General features: G+C 41.2%; 1 protein-coding gene across 4 annotated transcripts in view; it reads right to left on the bottom strand.

The window, feature by feature from the left end:
* Positions 1–22,365, bottom strand: part of kcnt1b (potassium sodium-activated channel subfamily T member 1b) — a 416,707-nt gene that overhangs the window by 374,961 nt on the left and 19,381 nt on the right. For 3 of the 4 annotated variants that reach the window (XM_072240261.1, XM_072240263.1, XM_072240262.1), the window contains exon 1: positions 18,691–19,174. The exons of the other annotated variant lie outside the window; for it this stretch is intronic. In XM_072240261.1, coding sequence (XP_072096362.1) covers positions 18,691–18,761 — 71 coding nt within the window. In that variant the 5' untranslated portion in view covers positions 18,762–19,174. Of the gene's footprint in view, positions 1–18,690; positions 19,175–22,365 lie in introns of those variants that run through there. 4 annotated transcript variants of the gene reach the window in all.

Raw genomic sequence — 22,365 nt, 5'->3', positions numbered from 1 at the left:
GTGATCAAACTTATTACTCCCCTGTCTGAATGGTTTGTCTGGGACATTAAATATTGAGCGCTAGAAGAGATTTCTCTGTGATTTTAATGTTTAGGAACATGTCTTGGAGTTAGGAAAGAACATTGCAAAATACAGAGGAAATGTGTCAAGCTTATCTATGTATCCAGGCTACCAATCCACTGATGTGGCAGACCTTAACTGAAATGATCCAGTAATTACCTCAGTTCAGGGCCAATTAGGAATGCACAATAAATTTGGTTTTCATTAACAACAGCTATGTGCCATGAGTAAATAAAGAATTAAATGTAACAAAGATGCAGCATAATACCAGGATATGTTACAAGGGAGTTTTTTTTTCCTGCTCCTAGCATTGATGCAGTGAGGCAGTAGCAGAATAATTGGGCATTGCTGTGCATAGTTCCAAGATTATTTTTGGAAAAAAAAACATGATAATTCACTTAATGGCAAGTTAAAATGGGAAGATAAGAACTCCAAGAGCAAAGCAGGGACTCAGTAACCTATAGCGACACACCTAAAGTATTCCCTCCACCTGCAAGACAGCCAGGAGTGTGATGGAAGACCAAAGCAACACATACAAGATGCTGGAGGAACTCAGAAGGTCAGGCAGCATCAATGGAAATGAATAAACAGTCAACGTTTCGAGACTGACATGTGGGGGATAGAGAGAGACAGGTGGGAAGGAGAGGGAATTTGGGGGATGGAGGGGATTGACTGAGATAGAGAGACAATTTAACTGAGAAGGAAGGGGGAAGATGCCAGAATAAAAAGGTCGAGAAAGGGGAAAGATGTTAGCTGGAAGGTGATTGGTGAAGCAGGTGGGTGGGAAAGATTAAGTGCTGGAGAAGAAAGAACCTGATAGGAGAGAAAAGTGGACCATAGGAGAAAGGGAAGGAAGAGGGGATCAGGGGGAGTAATAGTCAGGTGAGAAGAAGTATTTCTCACCTGCCTATTACCACCCCCCCCCCCCCCCACCGTTTATTCACTTCCATAGATGCTGCCTGACCTGCTGAGTTCATCCAGAATTTTGTATGTGTTGCTTTGGATTTCCAGCATCTGCAGACTTTCTTGTGTATGTGATGGAAGACGTTCACTCTCCTGGATGAATACACCTCCAACAATGCTCAGGGAACTTGATGCCATCGAGGGCAAGATATCCCATCCGCAAGCCTAAGCATTCATTCTAAGCCTAAATATTGTGCCATCTACAAAAATACTCTGTAGTTACAATCTTAGCACATTCTAAATCCACAATCTCTGCGTCAAGGTGAACCTGATCTTGGAAAAAATAACCTGCCAATGTCCATTGTACGGCTTCCACATAAAAGACAACCTTAACTCAATTGCAGCGAAAAAGGACATTGTATTGCTTAAAGGTGAAGGATCACCTTGATGTTACTGAATAACCATACAGGGTCAAGAGACTAAATAGCCTATACCTTTAACATCTGTGTCATTATGCATTCCCGATCCAACTTTATGGACGCCACCTCCCCCCAATTGCTGATGCTTCTGGTTAGGTGCATCAATCAACCTGGTCACTAAATGTAATAATGCACAAAGTCAGGAGAGCAGGAGACAATTTCCCTTAATCTGTGTATACCTCAAAGGGAATGGTTTAGAGGAGAGATTTGAAGTAATTAATGCACTCAAGAACTAACTGCACCTCCAGCCAAATTGTTCACATACAGTTAATATACTGTAATGGAGAAAATTGCCTAGGTATATTCAGTTCACACGAAGTAGAACAAATTATATCCAGCTAATTACAGTCCAACTCTCAATCATCAATAGTGTTATTATAGGAGTCATTCACTGAACAATTAAGCAGCACCCACTCTCTAAGCACCTGTCCCCAATGCCCAGCTTGTATTTTGCCAGGGCCATTGAGCTGAATTCCAGACCTGACATCAAGGCAGCATATCACCGCGTGGTACCAAAACAAAACAGAAAAGTAGATGTCAATGCATTTCAAGGCGGGTTTAACCTGTGATTAAAGTAATAACTTGCACAAAGAAAGATGACTGTAATCAATTACTTCGGCCCCAGAACATAATTGAAGAAGTATCTATGGTCAGTATGCTACACCCAGCCATTTTCTGCTACTTCCTCAAGAACCCTCCTTCATAAGTTATTTATTTATTCAGATACAGCACAGAGTAGTCCCTTCCAGCCCTTTGAACCGCAATCTCCTGATTTAACTTCATGAGTCAATTTATAATGACGAATTAACCTAAAAACCAGTACACCTTTGGACTGTTGGAGGAAACCCACCTGGTCACAGGGAAAACATACAAACTCCTTACAGGCTGCACCAGGACTTGAGCCCAGTTTATCTGTGCTGTAAAGCATTGTCCTAACCACTACACTCTGTGCTGCCCTTCATGATATCAGAAGCAGAAGTGTCCGCTGATGTGTAAGAATATTCATTTCCATTGGCAGCTGATCAAAGATTTGATTGATGCATCAGAAATGAAGTTGTTGTTGATGTCTGCAAACTGTAGGAGCTTGACAAATTCAGATATGAGCTGTTAAGTGGCAAATAACATTCTTGCCACCAAACTATCTTCAACAAGAGAGGGTTTATACACCTCATGATATTAGAACATAGAATAGTACAGGCCCCTCAGCCCACAACCTTGTGCCAAACTTTTAACCTACTCTGACATCAACCTAACCCTTCCCTCCACTTGTCTTTCATTCATGTGTCTATCTAAGAATCTCTTAAGTGTCCCTAATGTATCTGCCTCTGCCAGCGTTCCATGCACCTATTGCTCAGTAAAAAAACTGAACTCTGATATCCCGTTATATTTTCCTCCAAACATCTTAAAGTTATTCCCCCTTGTATTAACCATTTCTGCCCTGGGAAAAGTCTCTGGCTGTCCACTCTGTCTATGCCTCATTTTGTACACCTCTGCTAGGTCACCTTGCATCCTCCTTCACTCCAAAGAGAAAAACCCTAACTCACTCAACCTATCCTCATGAGACATGCTCTCTATTCCAAGTAGCACTCTGGAAAATCTCCTCTGCGCCCTCTCTTAAACTTTCACATCCTTCCTAGAATCAGGTGACCAGAACTGAATGCAATACTCCAAGTGTGGTCTAACCAGAGTTTTGTAGAGCTGCAACTTTAACTTGCACTCTTGAACTCAATCTCCCCCAACTACTGAAGGCCCTCTTAATGATCCTATCAACTTGTGCTGTAACTCTGAGAGATCTACTACCACATCCTCCATCTACTAGCACATCCATTGCTTTGGTTCATCAGTTTGGTTTGTCTCAAAGAATATTGTTCAATAATATTATCAAGATCGTTACTTTCCACATCTGGAAGTCACCATTGACCAGAAATTCAACTGGACTAGCCATATTAAAAGCAGCTCAGAGGCTAGGTACTCGACAGTTAGTGACACATCTCTCAGTGCCCCTAGAATCTTTTGACTATCTACAAATAATAAATTAAACATATGATGATGTGCTTTCCACAGATCCAACAACACTCACGTTGAGTCCTGATGAAGGGTCTCAGCGCAAATCAATGACTGTTTATTCCTCTCCTGAGATGCTGCCTGACCAGTGTTTCTCCAGCATTCCACATGTATTACTTTGTATTTCAAGCACCTGAAGAAATACTCAAGAAGTGCCATTCAGGATAAAACTACATGTTTGAGTAGGACCCAATGCATCACTGCACATATTCCCTCTTTTCAGCACGGACTCACTATGGCTAATTTGAAAACACTTTCCGGATTTCTGATCTCTACTTCTAAGTACAAAACCAGCAATTACATGGGAACACCACCACCTTCAGGTCACACACCATCCTGGAAATACACTCGGTGGCCATTTCATTAGGCACACCTGTACACCTGTTCATTCATACAAATATCTAATCAGCCAATCATGTGGCAGCAGCTCAATGCTTAAAAGCATGCAGATATGGTTCAGGTGTTGTTCAGACCAATTATCAGAATGGGGAAGAATATGATCTAAGTGACTTTGACTATGGAATGATTATTGGTGCCAGATGGCGTCATCTGAGTATCTCAGAAGCTGCTGATGAAAATGCTTTGTTAATGACAGAGGTTATAGGAGAATGGCCAGACTGGTTCAAGCTGACAGGAAGGTAAAACTAACTCAAATAACCACGCATTACAACAGTGGTGAGCAGAAGTGTATCTCTGAACACACAACACATTGAACCTTGAAGTAGATGGGCTACAGCAGTAGAAGACCACACCAGGTTCCACTCCTATGCCCAACAAAGTGGCGACTGAGTGTAGATTCATAGTTACACATCATTAAACATGCCCTTTGACCGGATTCATCCATACCAACTAGGTATCTAAGCTTATCAAGTTTTTACAGCATTTCGCCCAAATCCCTCTTAAACATTCCTATTGATGTATCTTTGCAAATGTCTTTTAAATGTTGTAGTTGAACTTACCTTTATCACCTCGCCTGGCAGCTTGTTCCACATACCCACCTCCCTCAGTGGAAAAGGTTACCCTCAGGTCCACTTTATATCTTTCCCATCTCACCCTAAAACCTATGCGCACTAGTTTTAGATTCCCTTACCTGTGGAAAAAGACTGTAGATCTACCTTCTCTGTGTTCCTCATGATGTTATATGCATCTAAAAGGTCACCCCTCAGCCTTCGCTACATTGACAACTACATTGGTGCTGCTTCCTGCACCCATGCTGAGCTCGTCAATTTCATCAACTTTACTTCAAACTTCCACCCAGCCCTCAAATTCACTTGGTCTATCTCGGACACTTCTCTCCCTTTCTCGATCTCTCAGTCTCCATCCCTGGAGACAGACTGTCCACTGACATCTTCTATAAGCCCATTGACTCTCATAACTACCTCGACTATACTTCTTCCCACCCTGCCACATGCAAAAATGCCATTCCCTATTCCCAGTTCCTCCATCTCCACCTCATCTGCTCCCAGGATGAGGCTTTCCGTTTTAGGACACCTCAAATGTCCTCTTTCTTTAAGGATCATGGTTTTCCTTCTGCTGTCATCAATGATGCCCTCACCTGCATCCCCTCCGTTTCCTGCACTTCGGCCCTCACCCCATCCTCCCGCCACCACAACAGGGACAGAATTCCCCCTGTCCTCACCTACCACCCCACCAGCCTCCGGATCCAGCACATTATCCTCCGCAACTTCCGCCACCTTCAACAGGACCCCACCACTAAGTACATCTTTCCCTCTCCACTCCTCACCGCTTTCCACAGGAATCATTCCCTCTGCGACTCCCTGGTCCACACGTTCCTTCCCACAGATCTCCCACCTGGCACTTATCCCTGTAAGCGTAAGTGCTACACCTGTCCCTACACCTTCTCTCCTGCCACCATTCAGGGCCCCAAACAGTCCTTCCAGGTGAGGTAACACTTCACTTGTAAGTCTGTTGGGTTTATTTATTGCATCCGGTGCTCCCGGTGTGGCCTCCTCTACATCAGTGAAACCCGACACAGATTGGGGGACCACTTCGTCAAGCACCTCCGCTCCGCCTGCCACAACAGACAGGATCTGCCGGTTGCCACCCACTTCAACTGTGCTTCCCATTCCCATTTGGCTATGTCTATACATGGCCTCCTCTACTGCCAGGATGAGGCTAAACTCAGGTTGGAGGAGCAACACCTCATATACCGTCTGGGTAGTCTCCAGCCCCTTGATACGAACATTGAATTCTCCAACTTCCGATAATTCCCTCCCCCTCCTTTCCCCTATCCCAGTTTCATTCTGCCCCCTCCCCCATCCCAGTTTCACTCTGCTCCCTCCCCCAGCTGCCTACTACCTCCCTTATGGTTCCACCTCCTTCTACTACCCACTGTGCTTTCCCCTATTCCTTCTTCACCTTTCCTGCCTATCCCCTCTCTGCTTCCGCTCCCCCACCCCTTTACCTTTCCCCTTACTGGTTTTTCACCTGGAACCTTCCAGCCTTCTCCTTCCCACCCTCCCCCCGCCTTGTTTATAGGGCCTCTGCCCCTTCCTTCTTCAGTCCTGATGAAGGGTTCTGGCCTGAAACATTGGCTGATTGTTTCCTTGGATGCTGCCCAACCTGCTGAGTTCCTTCAGCATGTTGTGAATGTTGCTTTCACCCCTCAGCATTCTTTGGTCTAGGAAAACAGACACAATCCATCTAATCTTTCCTGGTAGCTCAAGCCCTCCAGTCCATGTAATATTCCTGAAATATCTTTTGTATCCCCTCCAGCTTAATCTCATCCTTCCTATAACATGGTGACCTAAATTGTACACAATACTTGAAGTTTGATGTAGTCAACACACTGTCAGTGTTAAATCCCATCAGCCATTCCCTCGCCAACTTTTCCAATTGATCAAGACCCTGTTATATCTTTAGATAACCTTCTTCAGTGACTAATATACCACTAATTTTGGTGTGATCTGCCTGTTTACTAATCATGCTACCTACAATCTATTTCAAATCAGTAATTTGCATGACGAACAATAAAGAACCTGGCATCAATCCTACGGCAAACCACTAGTTACAGGTCTCTCCATCTGAAAAGCAACACTCCACTATTGTCTTCTGCCTCCTAACATCAAGCCAATTTTGTAACAAATTGACCTTGCTTTTGTACAGTACCACACTTCAAGCTGGATCTTGCTGAAGCAGGACAACCAACATTTCATATGAGACTTCCTTCTGCAGCCTTCAGCGCCTCCTAACTCATGAGATCCAAGGAGATGATGAATTAATGACAAATCAAAGATTGAAATAAAACAGTTCCAAGAATGGTGCAAAAAATTTTTAAAAAACACATTCAGTGAATGACAGTTCTGTGGGTGAAAATGCTTTGTTTGTCAGAAAGGTCAGAGGGGAATGACCAGACTGGTTCAAGCTAACAGGAAAGTGACAGTAACTCAAGTAACCACATGTTACCAAAGTGGTCTGCAGAAGAACATCTCTGATTGCACAACATGTCGAACCTTGAAGTGGTTGGGCAGTAGAAAACCATGAATGTACAGGAGGTACCTAATGGAGTGAGCACTGGGTGTGTATTACCATTCCTTCATAGTCATTGGGTCTAAATCCTGGCTCTCTCCATCCAACAATATTTTGAGGAAATCCTTATCAAAGAATTGCAATGGTTCAAGTAGGCTGTCCATGAATATCTTCCCAAGAGTGATTAGGAATAGACAACAAATGCTAGCCTTGCCAATGATGTTAACAATCCAAAACCTGAACGGATTTTCAATAAATCTCTCACTGACTGTCTGGATGGTTATTCTTATCTGTTAAATGAAGCTGAGTAGGGCTAAGCAAATTACAGAAAGGAAATAGGTATCAACATAATGTCACAAAAGATGGAATCTTTGACAGATTATATGGCACTGAAGTGACAGTTTGAGGATATTAAATAGGCAAGTTAAACTTGTACAGAAGTAGTTTGTAAAGAAAATAAGACTCTTTAATAGGAAACAGGATAATAGAAAAAGAATCAGTCTCAAATTGCTTTAAATAACTGTGAATGAATGCAATCACTTAAACCTTTCAAATTATGCAGAAAAGTGAGATAAATAATTCTGATTCAAGATTCAAAACATGGATTCTGGGAAATACAAATTAATGATATAAATATTGTATCAAAACTAAAGTATTTTAATTTAACACAACAATATATTTATATATTTGTGTAAATTCAGAACTACACCAAAATTTGGCAACATTGTTGTCACAATGTGTGCCGGCCATATCCGAACCCAAGTGCGGATCAAAGACAGACTCCAATGTAGAGTCAGTAACCAGAGTTTATTCATAAGGATTCCAACAGAACATCAGTGGTTCAACTGAGTGACACCACGAGATGTAACATTCTCAAAACTATGACCCCGCAATTACTGATGATCGGGCATCTGCTTAAATTATACTTGTATCACGGAATCCCCGAGCCCAACAAAATCTTAACAAGTTTAAACAGAAAGCACCAGGAGACTGCATTATAAAGAGTGAGTCACTCAAGATTAAAGCACAAAAAATGATTAACAGCTCTCATTAAACAGCAATTAACCAACTCAGATGGTCTAAGAACTTCAGAGCCCGACATGCACCGGCCCGAAGTGCCCATTATAAGTTGTATTCTTCTCTTTTTCATTTTGTATTTGTAATTTTTCTCATTTGTATTTTTTTCATTTATGAAACTTTCACCAATAAAAACACAAAATGCAGAATTTTTAACACTAAAATGCTTGGGAATTCACCAATATGAATTAGGTAAAGCAAGGAAAAAGTTTGGCTTCTAAACTTATCAACTATTATATCAACTTTCCTCCATGCCTTACACTTCCCTTTCCATTAAAACAATAAACTACTTCATGTCTGAGAGTCTCATTTAAGTTAAAGCTAAAACAACTAGGGTGAAAGAAACAAAGGTCAGATTTTTCCACACTATTAAGCCAACTGTAATAGGTGTCTTCATAGTATTTGTTTGAGAACCACTCAGAAAGAAATGATCCAAAACACAAACACAATAGTCAGATACAGAAGGGCTGTGAACTGTGTCGCAACTGAATTGATAAAATATATATACTGCTGGCCATCTGAGACAAACAGTAAAACCTGCAAATTTGTTTAGCTTCCTGGAGGGAAGTACTCAACAAGTATTTTTCAAAAAAAAATACAGCACAAAAACATTAGAAGAGAAAAGGTACAGTGCAGAAACAGATCATTCAGCTCAATCAGTGTTTAAGCTCCCTTTGAACCTCTGCTATCCTTCCCAGTCTCACTATCATCATAATCCTTTGACATCATCTCTCTCAGATACTGTATAACAAAACTTTCCCTTAGTACATCTGTCAGTGTTGAAAGAGAGCATCTTTTTGACATAAAACTTAATTAGACTTTGCAGCTTTATCTCCCCCTTTCTACATCATGTTAATTAAAAACCTTCTGTTGTTGTAGATTGTGTAGCACAATTTCTATATTAGACGTGAAGAGACTTAGATTTTTGCACGACTGAAGTAGGTATAATCTAACAATTCATAAGAAAGTTGCAATAACATAATTTATATGAAATTGAAATAACAACACACAACACTATCTATATGCAATTCCTATCTTTCTACATCCCTATACTATCTTAATAGTTATCAACCCTTTTAATTAGGAATGTTACAAGAATATAATAAATTAATGAGTATTAATGGGTGACAAAAACAAAGCATGATTTCAACTCACAAGAGGCAGAGACAATGGCACTGTTTCACACAGTGCCTTGCAGATATTAGTAATAAGGGAAGAACAGTGAGATTAACTTATAAATGTATTTATTTTATTTATTTATTGAGATAGAGCACAGAACAGACCCTTCCGGCCCTTCAAGCCATACCACACAGCAAACCCTCAATTTAACACTACCCTAATCACAGGATAACTTACAATGACCAATTAACCTACCAACTGGTACATTATTGGAATTTGGAAGGAAGCCAGAGCACCCAGAAGAAACCCACGTGGTCATGGGGTGATCATACAAATTCCTTACAGGCAGTGCAGGGAATTGAACCTGAGTTGCTGGTACTGTAAAGCATCGTGCTAATGAGAGGGCATCAAAATACCGGAAGGGTGAAATAATTTCCTTGTTTCAAAAACAAAGATTTCTGATCTGCATAAAATATTGACTAGTCCTGCCAAAGGGTTTTGGCCCAAAGGGGTGACTGTACTCTTTTCCTAGATGCTGCCTGGCCTGCTGAGTTCCTCCGGCATTTTGTGTGTGTTGCTCGGACTTCCAGCATCTGCAGATTTCCTCTCATTTGTAATCAAATATTGCTCTTATTTTCAGTGTGCTTTTGTAGTTAAATTATTAATTAGTATCTTTTTGGACAGATCACACCCAATGAATCACTTAAGTAAACAGTATCCTGAGGGAAAACATCCAATAAGTGCCTCTATTCACAGAAGAAATCAGCTGAATAGTTTGCTGTTTTCAATTTCTTTGAATTAATTGCCTCTGCAGAATACTGCACATTTTTACAATGAAAGAGAGAAAACTAACCGGAAATAAATTGTGTATCAGCATAGCCCAAGAACCCAAAGTTTTCTCAGTACCTTCTGCCTCCAATACAATTATTGCTGTTGTAAATCTAATACCTTTCCCTATGTTTAAGAACTAACATGATCCCTAACAAACCTTGGAAAGGTAATGATGAGCCACTTCCTTGAACATGAAAACACCCTCACAGTGTCTTTGGTTAGAGTTTCAGTGCTTAAGCACTGACAATGAAGAAACTATTGTATATTTCCAAGTCAAAATGGTATATACCTGGAAGAGAAATTATAGTTAGCAGTGTTTCCTGAATGATACTGTCCATTGTACTGATCTTCAACATCTGTCAGTAGCACCAATAATGACCAAGCTGGCTGAGCTGTGAAGAACATTTCTGCCAGACTAGGTCTATGGCCGAGGATGACAGAATGGATACAACAGAGATACCTATTTGCCCTCAAGATTATCTATTGTAGATTCTTCATCTGCATGTTTCAAAGCCAGAGGTCCTTTCTGGCCTCATCCAAAACTTCTAGGGTTGGGGCATATATTCTAGTACATTGGTCCATGATAGCAGCAGCAGAAGAATCATAGGGGGTTCATTAATTCTTTGGGTGGAGCTGCTGAGACTCTAAACTAGCTTATTCTTTATGACAAAACTCAGTCTGCAAAGACTGCATTCCTCTTTGGGTTTTCCCCTCCAGTTGGATCCCTGCTTTCCTTTATGATTCTGAGGTGCTTGATCAACCTGCTCCAAGATTCTCGAGGCAGTGGAAGAATAGCAGTAGTGATGTCCCCATGAAATCCTTCAAGTTCAATGAATGGTTAAGTGAACAAACATCAGTTCCTCTCCCAAGCCATCGCCAGCATTAAAGCCCCAGTCACACTCAGATTTCCACACAGGGTAGGTGAACTCAAATCATTTTAATTCTGACACCAGAGTCTTAAATTCTACTCTAAGCTCTTTCATGGGAAAGGATTACAAGGTGGAGAGAGGATAAGATTCAAAAATGTGCTCAAATCCTTCTTGAAATGTGTGGGTTTCCTCAGGGTGCACCAGTTTCTTCACACATTCCAAAGACATAGTAGTTAGTAGGTTAATTGGTCATTGTAAATCAGTCTGTGATTAGATGTGAGTTACTGGGCGTATGGCTCATTGGGTCAGAAGGCCCTTTTCCGCACTGTATCTCTAAATAAAAATTATATAACATCCCCAATGACTCATAGGAATCTCTGGCTCAGAACACTCAAAAACAAAAGACGTAGACAGTTAGCAGTGATCAGTGACCACAAACAAAAACAATGACCTGGGCTTTCCAGCATGTAACTAGTGGACATTTCTGCAGGATATCAGACAAGGAGTGTAATACAGTAAATTAGAAACCTTGAGTAGCAAAATAAATAGGGAATTGTGGGATTAATGGAAACATCAACAGGATAATCAGGTATATAAGCAAGTCTTGTTACATCATAGAGATAGCAAACTATCAAATAACAGTTGAATACTCATCTCTATATAAAAAAAAACAGCTTGAGTCTAGATGTCCTACCACAGGACAAAACACTGAGCAAGTAATATCTGGAACATTGTTTGAATTGCAGGAATTTTAACTTCAAGAATGAAGTAGCTACACTAAAAGAAAAGTTCCAGGTAAGATACTGTATATGATAACAAAAACAAAACACAAAGGGATTTATTTCTCATTATAGAAGATAAGACTTGGGGGCTTCTCCAGTCAATAATTTGTGGAAGGATATACAACTATTCAGTTGGCAGAGGACTGCAGAAGGGGAGATAAGATTCCACATAATTTAAAGGTTACAGCCTTTTCAAATGTGCAGTAAAGGAGAGCAAAAAAAAATTGAAACCGATCTGATCAGGATAGATTTGGACAAGTGTTTTAATGAAAAAAAAATATAATTGATCACAATTCTAGATTAGTAAGGAGGTAGACCAGTGGTTCTTCTAGCCTAGATATGTTTTCTTTCCTTGGCTTCCCCCTGCTATGTCTTCCATAATCAGACTCCCAGCCACAGCTTTGCAACAAATAATTGGCGGTATAGAATTGGCAGATGATTATTGATTGAAAGAGAATTAATACATTGTGTTAGCATTTTCTTTTGATGACTCATATCGGAACCAATAGTTAGATGTTCTTCCCTTTTGCTGATGATTATTCTGCAAGCATCTCCAGTAATTTCAATTTTTATTGCAGGTTAACAGTATTTACATTTTTTTAGTTTATATATTACTCCTTATATGCAGACCAGCATGTTGGTTACTTTGTAATCCAGAGGTTTGGAAAGGGTATTTTAAATCCCATTATGTAGCTATGATATTTTACTTCAGTTAATTAAGTAAATCTGGAAATGGGAGAACTGGTACCTTTGACGATATCCCTGAAATCATTACTGCTCCCTGAAGAAGAAAATCCCCTGTCTTCACATCATCTGATTTATTAGTAACTAAAATGTCAGTTGCCCTCTGAAAAACCCTAGAAATCATTTTAGTTGGAACAATAAGAGATACACATTGTATGCAAGGACACACATATCCTATGATTAAATAAATTAAACAATACATTCTAGTGACATCAGAAAAAAAATTTAAATCAGTGTCATCAGAAAAAAATAACATTGTAGAAAAGTACATCAGAATCTCGAGACTGACAATACACTGCAAATGTTCAGAATTAAAACAAAATCATGATGATTGCATTGTTATATCAAGGTGATTTGTACTGTTTTTAAATGGAATAATTATTCTACCCCAATACTCATTCGTAAGAACAATTTATGGCACTATACTCATTAAAAGAGAAAGGTTACAACATTCAGAAAAGACTGAAATTGAAACGCTCTTCTGCTCAGATGATGAGGAAAAGGAGATTGCTACAAAAACTAGGAAAGACAGGTTCAGAGTAAGCAGGAAGGGGAAAAAATTTTTTCACACAAGGGTGGTTGGAATCTGGAACATACTTCCTAAGTGGATGGTGAAATAGAGTCCTCTTACAACATTAAGAAGCATCCAGAGAATCACTTGAATTGCGAAGACACATTAAAGCTATGGACCAAAGGCTGGTAAATGGGATTAGTGAAGATGGGTAATTGATGGTTGGCATGGACATAGTGTTCTGCATGTTTCTATTATTAAAAATTACAAAGCAACTTTATGTCTTCAATGTACAGATGATAGTACTTATGATGGAAGCCACAATATAATAAATCTACTGGGAAATTTGTGGAAATTGTTTTCCTGGAAAACTGTTAAAGTTTGAATGTGCTATCATATAGAGTGGTAGAGAGCAGAGAATGAGTACATTTAAAGCCGCTGATGTAACCACAGGCTGTGGGGGAGTTAAAAGGACATACAAACAGATTTGAGTGAAGTTGGATGGGGTGATAGTGAGATGTGCACAAGGAACACAAAGACTGGTAAATACCTATTTGGCTGTATGTATAGTTTCTCTGCTTCAATTTCAATGCATTTCAATGTGGATTACATCTCCCAATTAAGAATGAATGTTCTATTTCAATTTCTGGCTGATTATAGATAACCTGATCTAATTAAATTACTTACTGCCCATTACACTAGCTGGTGTTTAGGGCAGCAATGAAGATCCTCCATCTCTGTATGTCCTGAGCCACTCAGATGTCAAGGGATTCTTTGTTGCTGTTTCTGTAACAATTTTGTTTGATCAGTCAGAGTTGTTAGCCCTGAGCTGAACCCCTGACCCTGGAGGACCAGTGGACCACCCTTTGACCTGTTTGGCATGGGTGACCATACCAAGAGCCAAAGCATAAAACACTCCAGCTGGGTCATTGAGGCACACAAACCTCCAAACCACAACAAGGTTGTAGACCTCTTCGAGGGATTTAATTAAAATGAATTACAATTTCCATGTGAAGAATCCTGTAATCGTAATGACCAAGGGGAAAGAAGTAGATTGTTTAATATTAGTATTCCTAAATCCTATGAGAGAAATGTAGATTTATATAGCTATTTACATATGTTCAGTATTCTTATTTGAAACAATAATTATGATTGTACAATGACATGGATACGCAACTGTGCTGAAAAGTAATTCTCTTCTATTGTTTTGTTGTGACGATATCATTTCCTTCCACCTCACCCAGCCAAGAAGTGTGAATCTGGGAATCAATAATCTTAATAACCTTGCAGTTTTAATGCCATCCTGTGATGTAACTCTCAAGTCCAATTTCCTAGGTTGATAAATAGCACATATTTTTGTTCTGGCACAGCCTTGTTTAAACAAGAGGACATTTCCCTTTCAGGAAACAATCTGCTCCAAATCACAATGTAACTACCTGTTTTACAATAAACTATTCATATTAATCATCAGGTTTGGAAAAAGAAATATGCTCCATGTTATTTTTCCCTTTCTTTCCCATGTTGTTTTCTGGTCTTTGGCCATAAAGTTATGTTTTCAGTTCCTAAGAAACATTTCAGTTAAATTTCTACTGTGCCATTTACATCACCCAGTTTCATCACATCTACAACCAGTTCTTTCTGATTTCTCCTTTCACACAATTTCACCCCCCCCTCCATTTTATAAAAATTATTGTGGATATTCTTCTGACACTCCAGGCTAACTTCGCATGCATTTCCTTCCACATGCATGTCTTAGAGGACAGGTTGAGTGAGCTAGGGCTTTTTCTTCGGAATGAAGGAGGACGAGTGGTAACTTGATAGAAGTGTACAAGATGATAAGAGACTTTTTTCCCCTAGGGCTGAAATAGCTAATATGAGGAGCATAATTTTAAGATGATCAGAGGCAAGTAATTTTACACAGAGAATGGCGAGTGTGTGGAACACGCTGCCAGGGTTGGTGGTAGAGATAGATACTTTAGAGACATTTAAGAGACACATAGATAAGCACATGGATACAGTAATACAAAAATGGAAGGCTATGTAGGAGGGAAGGGTTAGATTGATCCTGGGGTAGGTTAAATGTTGGCAAAACATTGTGGGCAGGAGGGCCTGTATTGTAAAGTTCTCTATTCTATGAACAGGACAGGTGCCCTGCACTTCCCATGATGCAAAAACCTGAACTTATTTCATTATCCTTTATTCAAGTTTAATTGCTTCGGAAAGCGCATCTACTGTGCAGATCCTGACCGCTATTGCTCGCTTATTTGCTTATTTTTTTTAAAAAAAAAAGTTGGCATCGTAAAACCACTACACTCATACAGAGCAGGACTACATTCTTGCTCATTGCAACTTTGCTGACTCCCACGGTATTGTTTTTGGCATTCCAACAAGGCCACTTCATCCCATTGACTTGTTTATGTTCGTGATTCTCACAAGTGATTCTGAAGAAGGAACATGATGAAAGAATCGAAGAACAAACCAACCAATCAGTCGTGACAAATTAGAGCTTTCTGTAGCACTATTGTTGTTATTTTAATTTATTCAATCATGGGAACATTAAAGAAAAATACAGGAGCGGGAATAAACCGCTTGGCTCTCCGTTTCGCTCCACCATTCTCCCAGATTACGGCCATCTTCCACCCCAGCGCCGATTCCCTGCACACTCGCCACATCCTCCAAGTCCCTTAATGTCCAAAAACCTCCCACGGATTCAATGACTGACTCTCCACAGATCTCCAGATCAGAGAAGAGTTTTCTCCTAATTCTGAATTCTCATCCACTCTGCACCAGCCAGATGGTCCCTGTAAGAAGCTGCGATAAAATCTCTTCTCATTTTTCCAGAGAACAGAATCCTAATCTCTCTTTATGCGACAACCCCAGCATGCCCAGAAACAGGGATGCTCGCTACTTTGGGAGGAATATCCTTCTTAGAGAAGGAGACCAAAACTGAACCCAATTCTCCAGGCGCAGTCACAATAAGACGCTGTTTAACTGCAGTGAGATATTTTTTTATCAAATTAAGTCAAGACAAGTTTATTGTAACTTAATTACACACATGTATGCCATCAAACAAGATGTTTCTCTGAACCAGGGTGTTAAATACAGTAGTACACATAACACACAATAACTTATGAAGGTAAAGATAAAATCCTCAGATGAATTAATTAAACAAACTGAAGTGCATAGATTAAATATTGTAGGGTACAGAACAGATTAACCAGTGACACTTCGAATGCGATGCGGCAGGGAGTTCAGAAGCCTAATGGCGTGAGGGAATAATCTTTTTTTTCTCACCCTGACGGTTCTTGTCTTCATGCATCGAAGTCTCCTGCCTGACGGTAGAAAGTCAAAGAGGATGCCGGATGGACGACCAGGATCCTTAATAATACTAAGGGCCCACGCAGCACTCTTGATAAATTTCCCCGATGGATGGTAGCGAGACCCTTATGATCCTCTCAGACGTCCTCACGCCCTTTTGAAGGACTTCCCGTCCGATGCTCGGCTGTTCCCATAACTGAACTCAAAACTTTTCAGAATAAAATACTATTTTATCCACTCGCCTTCCTAATAATTTGTTACACTTGAGTATTAGCTCTCAGTAACATGTACCGTAACATTTGCTTAAAGAAACCATTCAATGGACTAAGAAATAACTTAGTAGTAACTTAGAATTAACTAAGAAGTATCAATATTATAGTTTAATAGATAAAATGATTATTTCGTCGAACAGAAATTATAGTGTGTCTCAGACCTTGATGACTATTCAAAGAACAGCTAATCACCTGTTGGAACTTATGACGCTTAAAAATGCAGAAATAGTCTTGTCAATCTCGACACAATGGGTTGACATCTTCGGTCAATACTTGACTAATAGCGTCTTTCAGGTTTATCGGGACGGAGACTTTGATGCGGCAGTTAAACGCGTACAAGAGGAAATCTTATCACTGTTAAGGCGGCGGGAAACGGGGTGAGCGCAGTTGTTCGGGAAATGGAGGAGAAGCGGGTGAGGGCAACATCAACAGTGGAGTGAGGGAACCCCCGTTTTTCGAGTCAGGTCAATAAAGCTCGTTCAGGTTTATTGACCGGTTACGGTCACGGGCCACGTTATCAACATTACGAAAACTGAATCAATTGTTGTTCCGCTGCGATGAATAAACAACAAAAAAAAACTCGATGCAAGAAATGCTGTTTATTATTTAAGGACAAAATATGTTTCACTAGTCACGGTAGATTAATAGGGATTCCCTTTGCATTGAGCAGCTCCAAAAGCGCCAAAGTTGATGTACAAATCTGACGACGAATCGTCGATCTGATTTATTATTCAGTCCTAAAGTGTCTACCTGACCGGCGACGTATTCACACCACTCCCGTTTTGAACGGATTTAGATTACTTAATCTCTTCTTGCTGTCACACTATAGAACTGTCTCTGTTCCAGCTCTCTGATCGCACTTTCCGGTTAATTTCACTCCCCCACACTCTGCTCTTAACCCCGAAATATTCCCCATGGAGTTTCGTCAGTGATTTTGTCATCAGTAAATCTACCTATGCAAATTTATGTTAGCGTGGGGATGTCCTGGACTACAATCCCCTTAGAAAACTTGGCTTTCAAAAAGCCCCCTGTACCGTCCAGCCTCAACGAACACGGCGTGCTTTCTAAAATAAAAATGTTGGGTTCAGTTTTCAGTTTCATTAGCTCTCCACGTACGTTAAACCGTTCTCTTCCAAGAGTCCTTCTGCGGAATCCACGCCTGCCGGAATAGCGTGAACAGTAAGGAGAGAACGGCACCAAGAGGACCTGTACTTCATCCCCGAAATTTACTGCTTTCGGTAAAAGCGGTAGCTAGCTATGGAAACACTGTCGAGAAATGCCTGCAAGCACAGAGAGATTAAACATAACCAAAAGCGTGGGCACACGCGTGGACACAGAGAGTGGGAGACACACACGCACACAAAACAGAAGCACAGAGATAGACACAGAGAGAGATAGGGATGGGGTGGAGAGGGGGAAAGAGAGGTAGAGAGAGGGGAGGGAGAGAGGGAGGCAGAGAGGGAGAGAGAGAAAGAGAGAGAGAGAGAGAGAATGAATAAATACAGAGACAGACATATGCAGTCTAATGAAGGGTCTCGGCCCGAAACATCGACTGTTTACTCATTTCAATAGATGCTGCATGACCTGCTGAGTTCCTCCAGCAATTTGTGTGTGTCACATGCAGAACTATACGGAGAAAGAGACACACAAACAACACACGAACAGGGATAAAGAAATATACAGAAAAACAGTGATACACATGCGTATATACACAAAAACAGACAGAAAGATACAAATACGCACAGAGTTTGAGATATTTTAGAGAGATACACAGCGATACACACAGAAATATGCATACACACATTCTTTCTCTCTCTCTCTCTCTCTCTCTCTCTCTCTCTCACACACACACACACACACACACACACACACACACAAATAGAGCATTTACACACATCAGCGAGAACGATTTGGATCAGCGCTGTTCCCGAAAGCGCGACCTGGAACAATAGGGAATAAACCGGCGTTTACTTAAGGGAAATACTTCAAATATAATTTAGTCCCGAGTAGAGGGCAAAATTTACAAGTCCTGTAAAGATGGATTTGCCAATTAATGGAATGGGTGAGCAGTTTCCATGGAGAAGTGAGAAGAGAGAGAGCAGATACCATGGACATAAAACCACACTCGAAGCTTGAAATGAGAGGGGTGTCCTCTGGGCGGTAGTGATTTACCTGGAGGTGTGTTTATTCGACGTCCCATCATCGAAGACAAAGGACCGGTTGGTGTAACACTCGCTGCACATCTTCCCTACCGCTGCCCTGGCGTCGTGCTTTCTGCTTTCTGCCGTCGGAGTGGCCGCGAGAGTGACAGCGAGCGAGCTCAGGGCATCAGAGGAAACGACCCAGGGGAACTGAGTCACGGTGCTCGTCGACTGAGCGAGCGGCTGACTGTCCCGGGTCCGACACAACCTTCATTGCTGCCAAGCCTTCACACATAAAGCAGAGACTTGAGGGGAGAAGGAGGCGGAGGATCTCAGTGGGGATCTGGATGGTGGTGAAGTTCCTTAAGTTTCCCACGTTGAGTGTTTCCGTAAAACGGTCACAGATTCGCACCCTCCCACTGAACAGCTCCCCGACTCCGGTTACATATTCCTTTCTCGGCTGTGAAATCTGCAGGCCCTTCGCGATGAAGGGAAGAGGTTTCCTGGGGTTGAAATGTCAGTCTCAATCCCTGCACCCCACTCACTTCGAGTGCTTTAGAACTGCTTCTGTGAGTTACCCGCGCATGTCACCTGTTGAAGGGGCGGGTGCTGGCTGCAGATAATATTAATGAAAGGTGTCTCTGGCTCCAAGCGAATGCAACCGGAGGTCCCAGCTGCATACTGAGAACAATACTAATACCCAACACGCTTCTGAACGGCTAACAAAACTTAGATTGTAGAAACATCCATAAAGTATTGGAATAATGCCTGCCTGTAAATGTACGCCCGGTAGTGAGGTCTTATTTTGTTGCTTTAATTAGATGTAGTTATGTGCCCCAGATATCTAATGGAGAGGAAACCATCGGGTAGAGGAGGGTTTAAATTGCATAGTTTGCTCAGCGCGGCGGGATAATCTGGTGTTACCGAGCGATATGAGCTGTAATCCTGGCACACAGCTGAGGGTCCAAGTCCTGGAAATGAAACCAAGAAATAAATGGGTAACTGCTTCCAGATTCGATCACTTCATGGCTAGATTTAAACGCCAGCGATTATAGACTAATGGATATCCCATAACGTTCGTTCAAGGCGAACCGGAGGACTGGATACAGCAGAACTACAGTGGCCCCTCGTGGCTGTAGTTTACAATTACAAAACCATCACACTTTTTTAAATCAGTTGTCGGAGTATATCAGTTTATACTCAGTAAAGTGATGAACATTAAACGTGAGAGTGGGAAATTAAATTACGTGGAGGAAACAGCTAGCCACACATAAAGACAAGAGATCCTGCAGGGACTGAAAATCCTGAGCAACACACAAAATGCTGGAGGAACTCAGTGGGTCAGGCAGCATCTATGGAGGGGAATAAATTCTCCTTTTTCTCTCCTTCTCTCTTTTTCCTTCATTCTCTCCCTTAACATTCCACGTTCTGATTACCCGCTCACTCTTTCTTTTCCTCACATCTGCCCATCATCCTTCTTTGCTTCCCCTTCTCTTACCCTTTCTTCCACGGTACACTATCACCTCCTATTAGGTCTTTTCTTCTTCTTCTTCTTCAGCCCTTTACTTCTTCCATCCCCTCTCCCCACAACCCCCCCCCACCCACCCACCTTCCCCCTCACCTGGTCTCACCAATCATCTTCCAGCTTGTACTCAGTGCTCTCTCCCCAATTTCTTACTCTGGCTTCTTTCCCCTTCCTTTCCAGCCCTGATGAAGCATCTCAACCCGAAGTGTTGACTGGTTATATTTCCCTCTATAGATGCTGCCTGACTTGTTGAGTTCCTCCAGCACTTTGAGTGCTTTGATCCATACATATATATTTTAAAATAATTCTTTGATATTTCTTACAGCATAACTGAAAGAACATCATAGTAGCATGACTCACTCCTTTGCAACTTTTGGTGACGAAACCACCAATAGAAAATTGAGGTTCTTTTCATCTCTCATGGATACTGATTAGGAAGATCAATATCTCAACAGTGGGTAGTTTTGGTGAGTTCAACCTGCGGAGTAGGTACCTCAGATCCCTCTATTCCTTTTGTAATTTTGTGTACCAACCCCATGTCTCTTTCCCTGTGAACATACTCCACAAACACAGATAATTAATACAAACGTCCGAGTGCATAGAACATCCTCTATTGAAGATGCTCATTGCAAACACCACCATATTTTAACTTATTTTCACTTCCTTTGCTTGCTAATGCCATATTGTACTTCTTAGTCACTAATTAAAGTAGATCAGAAATCTGGAGTCCAACCTGCCCTTCCAAATCATTTGCCTCAGTTGTGGACTTTTTGCTGAAGCCTTAATGAATGCTAAACAGGATTTGGTGTGAATGTCTGAAGTAAAACTGGGATTAAGGTAGAATTAATACTGAATACTGTAATCGGCATGGATTTAGTGTGCGGAAGGACCTGTCTCCATTCTGTACACCCCTATCAATCTAATATAAACTGGCCATATAAGGAGATGCATCATTGTGGAGAGAAGTTTTAACCATACTCACAGGTTTGTTTAATGCAGATCATGATAGCTACACCCTGTGGTGACAAACATTTTTCCTCACTGGCTGCCAGGCGCTTAAATTCTGCTACAGTTTATTGCATAAAATGTCTGCTGCTGAAATATTCTTTCTTTGTCAACCAAACATACTCAGTTTTCCAGAGCAAAGTTGAAAGTACATTTATTATCAAAGTACACGTATGTTACCATGTACAACCCTGAGATTTGTTTTCTTGCGGGCAATCACAGTGAATACAAGAAACACAACAGAAATACTGATAGACGCAAACACGAGGAAATCTGCAGATGCTGGAAATTCAAGCAACACACATCAAAGTTGCTGGTGAATGCAGCAGACCAGGCACCATCTCTAGGAAGAAGTACAGTCGATGTTTCGGGCCGAGACCCTTTATCAGGACTAACTGAAGGAAGAGTTAGTAAGAGATTTGAAGGTGGGAGGGGGAGGGGAGATCCAAAATGATAGGAGAAGACAGGAGGGGAAGGGATGGAGCCAAAAGCTGGACAGGTGATTGGCAAAAGGGATATGAGAGGATCATGGAACAGGAGGCCCAGGGAGAAAGAAAAGGGTGGGGGGGGAACCCAGAGGATGGGCAAGGGGTATAGTGAGAGGGACAGAGGGAGAAAAAGGAGAGAGAGAGAGAAAGAATTTGTGTATGTAAATAAATAACGGATGGGGTACGAGGGGGAGGTGGGGCATTAGCGGAAGTTAGAGAAGTCAATGTTCATGCCATCAGGTTGGAGGCTACCCAGACGGAATATAAGGTTCCTCCAACCTGAGTGTGGCTTCATCTTTGTAGTAGAGGAGGCCGTGGATAGACATATCAGAATGGGACGTGGAATTAAAATGTGTGGCCACTGGGAGATCCTGCTTTCTCTGGCGGACAGAGCATAGGTGTTCAGCGAAACGATCTCCCGGTCTGCGTCGGGTTGTTTTCCACACCCAACAGGATGGAAAACAACCAATGTGCCAAAAGGACAAAAAACTGTGCAAATACAAAAAGAAAGAAAGAAAAATAAATAAATAAATAAATAAATAGATAGATAAATAAATAAATAGTTAAGGGATAGATATCAAGAACATGACATGAAGAGTCCTTGAAAATGAGTCCATAGGCTGTGGTTGAATGATGGGGTAAGTGAAGCTAGTATAGTTATCCTTTTTTGGTTCAAGAGCTTGATGGC

This window comes from Mobula birostris, chromosome 22 (genome assembly GCF_030028105.1).
Source record: "Mobula birostris isolate sMobBir1 chromosome 22, sMobBir1.hap1, whole genome shotgun sequence".
NCBI lineage: Eukaryota > Metazoa > Chordata > Chondrichthyes > Myliobatiformes > Myliobatidae > Mobula > Mobula birostris.
The sequence above is the reverse complement of the archived record's forward strand: the minus strand, read 5'-3'. Positions and strand labels throughout refer to the sequence as shown.